Source organism: Propithecus coquereli, unplaced genomic scaffold (assembly GCF_000956105.1).
Source record: "Propithecus coquereli isolate 6110/MARCELLA unplaced genomic scaffold, Pcoq_1.0 Scaffold120, whole genome shotgun sequence".
Lineage (NCBI taxonomy): Eukaryota > Metazoa > Chordata > Mammalia > Primates > Indriidae > Propithecus > Propithecus coquereli.
Genome location: NW_012136081.1, coordinates 7,972,507 through 7,978,023, shown reverse-complemented (window position 1 = coordinate 7,978,023; position 5,517 = coordinate 7,972,507). Strand labels below are relative to the sequence as shown.

General features: G+C 63.8%; 1 protein-coding gene across 1 annotated transcript in view; it reads left to right on the top strand.

Annotated features, from left to right (window-relative positions):
- Positions 1-860: 860 nt before the first annotated feature.
- The window catches only part of KCNQ1 (potassium channel, voltage gated KQT-like subfamily Q, member 1), a 352,730-nt gene continuing 348,073 nt past the window's right edge, over positions 861-5,517 (top strand). Inside the window, exons 1-2 of the mRNA XM_012664952.1 lie at positions 861-868; positions 938-1,028. Of these exons, the coding sequence (XP_012520406.1) occupies positions 861-868; positions 938-1,028 (99 nt within the window). The remainder of the gene's footprint in view (positions 869-937; positions 1,029-5,517) is intronic.

Sequence of the window (5,517 nt, the reverse complement as noted above, 5' to 3'; positions counted from 1 at the left end):
GAGTCTCTGGCGCCCGTGGAATCTCTTCCCAGGCAGGAGGAGGGCCGGGGCCACCTCAGCCTGGTGCTACTCGGGGACGCTGAGCTCAGCCGAAATGCCACTGGCGGGGGTCAGGGCCCTGGAGGGTTTGCTGCAGGAGGTGGCCTCCTTATCGTCCCAGTTCTGGTGTGATCAGAGCAGGCCGCCCTCTGCGTTCTCTGTGTGCCGGCCGGGCCCAGAGAGTTGGCACAGGGTGGGGCTCTTTGTGCCTTCCCTTTGATGAGTTCCGCGGCTCAGCGGCTTCTGGGACCTGGGAGGGGAAGCGAGAGGAGAAGGGCCACGCCCTGCAGCCTCGAGGCCCCTGTGGGAGCCACAGACTCTTGGGGACAGCCTGACAGCAGGTGCGGGAGTCAGGCCCACCCGACAGGCAGCTCCTACGCTGTTGCCGCCAGGAGCCCCTGCCCGCGGCCCTGAGCTCCGGGGGCTCAGCTCCTCTTTGGAAGCAATGAGCAAAAGCAGCTTTACCGTGATGCAGTCGCGCCCCCGTCCACGGTCCATTTAGGCGCAGTGTGCCCCCCCCCCGGCGGTTCTCGGGGCGTTGAGAGCCGCGCAGCCATCACTACCATCTACATTCAGAACGTTCAGTCGCTTTGAACGGAAGCCTCGCGCCCTCCTGCAGCCGCCGTCGGCTTTCTGTTCCCGTGGGTCTGCCCGTCCCGGCGCGGTTGCGCGGCAGGTGGCCTTTCGTCTCGGGGTCTTAGCGCGCTGCAGCGTGGGTGGCGCTCCGCCCCTCTGCGGATGCTCCACGCCTGTGTCTGCGTGCCAGCCGCGGGGTGACGGGGCTCGGGCGGCACTGGGTGGGGCCGAGAAGTGGGGCCTCCATGCCCAGGTGCGTGGGGGGACAGGGCGGCCGGGTGGACAGGTGGCGTGGGAGCTGACCCTCTGGCCTGTCTTGCAGCTTCCTCATCGTCCTGGTCTGCCTCATCTTCAGCGTGCTGTCCACCATCGAGCAGTATGCCGCCCTGGCCACGGGGACCCTCTTCTGGATGGTACGTAGGCACCCCGGGGGCCGTGGCAGTCGTCATAGTCGCCCTGGGGACTGGCGTCTCCTGGGCATTTGGCCCAATAAAGTGGAGCAGAGCTGTTCCCAGCCTCTCACCTGCAGTCACCTGCCGTCCAGCCCCGACTCATGAGCCAGCCCCTCGGAATGTGTGTGCCACAGATGGGGAGGGCTGAGGAAGGAGCGGGACCTGGAGCTGGTGATCTGGGGGGGCTTCCTGGAGGAGGGGGCTTCTGAGCTGGGCCAGAAGGAAGGACAGGAGGACCAGGTGTCGTGGCTGGCAGGCCCTGCCCAAGCCTGCACAGTGGCCTTGGAGGCCAGGTGACTCCTGCTCTGGACTGTCACTGGTACACATGTCCCAGCCCTGTCCTCCTGCCCAGTCACCTGGATGGTCCCTGCACTGGCCTGAGAGGCCTTAGCCCAGCATCACCTCTGGCAGGAGCATCTGGCAGCCACGCGTGTTCCTCCCCACGGGTGACGGCTGTGACCATTCGACCTGAGCCTGGGTCCCAGCCCTACAGGAGGTGCTCGGGGCCGTTTGAGGACTGAGAGAATTTCCAGCCGCAGGTCCCGGCCCCTTGGCCTGTGTAGCCCATCTGAGCCCCTCGCTCTGAGAACTGGGCTTTGAGGATCCTCCCAGCCAGCGGGGGCCCCTCAGGACAGCCTGGGACGGGTCCTGGACACCCCCCAGCCCAAGCGGGCCTGGCCCTGTCGGGGCGGATTCACGCGCACGGGCCTGGGAATGGCGCAAGCAGGCTCACGGGCTGGCGGGACGCAGGCACGTCGGGGGACACAGGACACCCGAGGAAGCCGCCTCAACCCAATGGCGGGTGGGCAGGTTCCAGCCAGGCTGCGCCCACCTCTCCCTGGGGCTGCGTCTGCGTTTTCATGTCTCTTCTGGGAAGGTCCCCGCCACCAACGAAGGAAGAGTCACAACGCGGCTCCCTGTCCCAGCTTCCGCAGGGCTGGCCTGGGGCTGTCGCGCTCGTCCGCGCTGTGCTCTCCCGGCCGGGGCACCCGGCCACGCGGGCTCAGGGCCCTCCGAGGTGGCCTCCACAGCAGTGCGTTTCACTTTTAGGCGGTCGACTTTATCTCCCTTCGTTGCTTCTGGACTTTGAGGCATCGTAAGCGCAGAAGAATCCACCCTTGACTTCTCCCAGCGCGCGAATGGCATGTTTATTTTGTGTGTTTATGTGGCCGGTGGCCGTTGGGAATTTCCTGGTGAGTGCTCTGCGGCACAGACCCGCTTTTATTCTCGCCCACGGCCTCCCCGTCGCGCCAACGCCCCTCATTCCGAAGTCCGCTCTCCTCCCGTGGTGCGAGGAGCCGTCTGTCCCGCGAGCCAGGTGTCCCGGTGCCGCGAGACCTGCTCTGGGCGCTCTGTTCCGCTGCGCTGTAGGCCTTTCCACCACCAGGCCGCGCAGGTCTGGGTCTGCGTGTCCTGAAATCCGTGTTAGGACGTGATTTTGCACCAGGGCAGGGGTTTCCTGGTGATCTCGTGTGTTTGCTTTCACGGCCGACATGACACGTCCCGCACCCAGCTCCAGGAGGGACCCTGATGGCATCTGAAGAGTGGGCGCAGGGACGCCAGCGTCTGTGTGTCCAGGGCGTGGCGCGTCTGTCTGCGGGAGGGTTTTATGGTTTTGGCGTGTGGATTTTACACAGTTCTCGTTAACTTCACTCACGATGGTGACACCGATGACAGGAAGCTGTGAGCTGCTATCACACAGGGTGTCTTCTCTTCCCTTACGCTTTCTGGGGACTGTTTTGGTGTCTATGGGGGCTGCTGGTTTCTGTTGTTTTTATAACCCGTGACTCTGCTGTTTCTTTCCTTGGCTCTTGTGCGGTTCTGGGTGAGGGGCCCCTGCCAGGGCTGGGGACACAGCTCGTTCTGCCCGGCACACAGGGGCCGCGGAGCCGTGGCGGGTCGGCCACTCCTGGCTGCGGCAGGGGCCACGTACCGTGGTCGGGAGAGGCCCTTCAAGCCCCGTGTGACGGCGCGGTTGTCACGTGAGGGTGTTCTGTAGCTGGTGTCTTTCCTGCATCTGTGAGATGCTCCTGCTGGGGGGAGGCGGTCCCGCCTCGCTTTCCTGGGATAAACCCCTGGTCTTGGCACGTGATGTTCCGTGGCCGAGCAGAACGTGCTCTCGTATTGTGTCGAGGACCTTTGCGTGACGCTGCGAGGTGGTTCTGTGTGTCCTCTCGTGGTGCCACGTTCATCGGGTTGAGACCATCGTCTTTCCCCTCAGGGTGACTTCAAGTAGCCTTGGGGACATGGGGCTCGTGTTCGAGGTGTCCCCACAGCACTGCCCGGCGGCATCGCGTCCTCCTCCCCCGCTGGCTCTCAGACGGGTGTCCGGCCAAATCACCGGCGCTGTCTTGCAGGAGGGTGTCGTGCCCCAGCCGCAGCTGATGGGGTCGGCCCCACCGGGGGTGGCTTCTCCATGGGGACTGGGTCTGTGGGGTCCTCGGCCTGGGACTTGTCCGTCCCTGGAGGGCCTTGGGCTGAGGGTGCCCAGGGGCTCCCAGGCCGTGAGAGCCTGGCTGCCGAGCATTCCCTTGGGGGGTGAGTCTCCATGAGAGGCCATGTGTGCATCTGTGCACATGCATGTATGCATCTGTTCATATGCACAGGAATGTGTACATGTGTGGCTTTGTGGACACGCGTGGACACGCGTATATGAGAGTATACATGTGCATGTGTTTATATTTGCAGCCATGTGTATCTGAGCATGTATGTGATTGTATGTGTGAGTGTGGGGAGTTATGCATGTTTGAGCATGTACATGTGTTTGCATGTGTGTATCTGAGCATGTACACGTGTATGTGACCAGATACATGCACATTGTGCTGTGTACCTGTGAGCATGCACTGTATACATATTTACACACACGTGGCTATGTGTGTGTTCACGAACGTGTGTTCGTGTCATGTTTACATGTATTAATACATGTAATACGTGTACAGCGTTCACGTGTGTGGCTGTGTGTGAGCCCGTGCTGTTCTTTGTGTGCTGGCTCGCGTCGGGATGGTCAGCTCCGAGTGACCCAGGTCAGTCGCTCAGCTGCTGGGGAGCCCCAGGGTTTGGAACAGCTCCAGCGGCATGGCGCTCCCAGGGCCGCGCGAGCCTCTGGGCGTCCTGGGCCCGGCCGGGGCTGTGGGCACCAGGGCTCCGAGTTCAGAGCCCAACTTCCCAGGTCCTCGTCGTGGGCTCTGGTGGCGCCTTGGCCCCCTCCCAGGGCAGCTGGCATGCGGGCGAAGCTGTGGGGACCCTCCCAGATGCGCCCTGGGCTCTGTGCGTCCCTTTGCAGCATCCTAGAGTCCCCGTGCCCTGTGCGTGGGCCAGGCACAGCAACCGGGTGCAAACCAGCCTGGGGGGGCGCTCGCCAGCACGCAGCCTCTGCCCCGGGAGGGCAGGCGGACCTGGCAGCCTCAGGCCTTGTTGGGTGTGGCCAGGAGCCCCCTCCCTCCCCAGGCAGCGTCTCTCAGGCTGACAGGAGCTCACTGTCCCTAGATCTGGGGCCCAGGGCTGAGGTGTGTCCAGGGAGCACCTTCCTCCTCCACTGCCCGTCCTGGCTTTTCTGGGGCCCGTGCGACACCTGGCGGCCTGTCTCTGAACTGCAGCCACCGTCCTTGGCAGCCCGTCCTGCGCCTCCCTCCCCGCTGGGGCCCCTCTCAGAGGGTCCTTCCCCGCCCCGGGAGGGTAGAGACCGCACGGCCTCCCTTGACCCCATTCTTTCACGTTGGCCACCTCCCTGCCACCCTTCACGTCCCACCAGGTGCCCCTTCCACACGGCATCTGGGGGACCTTCTAATTGTCCCAGAAGCTCCCCATGACATTGGGGTAAACTCTAGCTTCTCTGCCATGGCCCCTCTACCCCCAGACTCCCCGGCCTCACCTATCTGCGCCCTCCCTGCTCACTTCCGGCACCAGTCACTGACGCTGGGACACACTAGCTGCCCCAGGGCCTTGGCACACGCTATGCCCATAATCTGGCTGTTTCTCTGGTGTGGCAAAGGACTGGCTTCTTGTCAGGTGCCAGGCCTCAGCTCGGTGGTCACCGCTTCTGCACGCCCTCCCCGCGTGCCCAGCACACCCCGCAATTTCTCAGTGTCTGCGTGTGATGGGGCTCAGCTGGGGGTTCTGACATTGTCTCCTCCCTCCATCCCACACTCCTTGAAGGGGGGGACCCCATGGCCATGCTCACCCCACATGCCCCGCGTGGCACCTCCAACTGTGGGCGGCCCTTGTCCATCGAGCGCATTTGCCCAGAGCTGCCCCACAGGGACACCCCAAGTTGCTGGGTGGTCCTAGGCCTCAGTTTCCCCACCTGTATAACGGAGGGAGTGGGAGACGACTCAGACTTCCCTTCCTTCACAGCCTTGCCAAGTTTCCAAGCAGTTGCCCAGCGCGCTGGCCTCGTGGACGCTGATCCTTCAGCACGTCCTGCTGCCACTCGTGTCACGGCCAGGGGCTC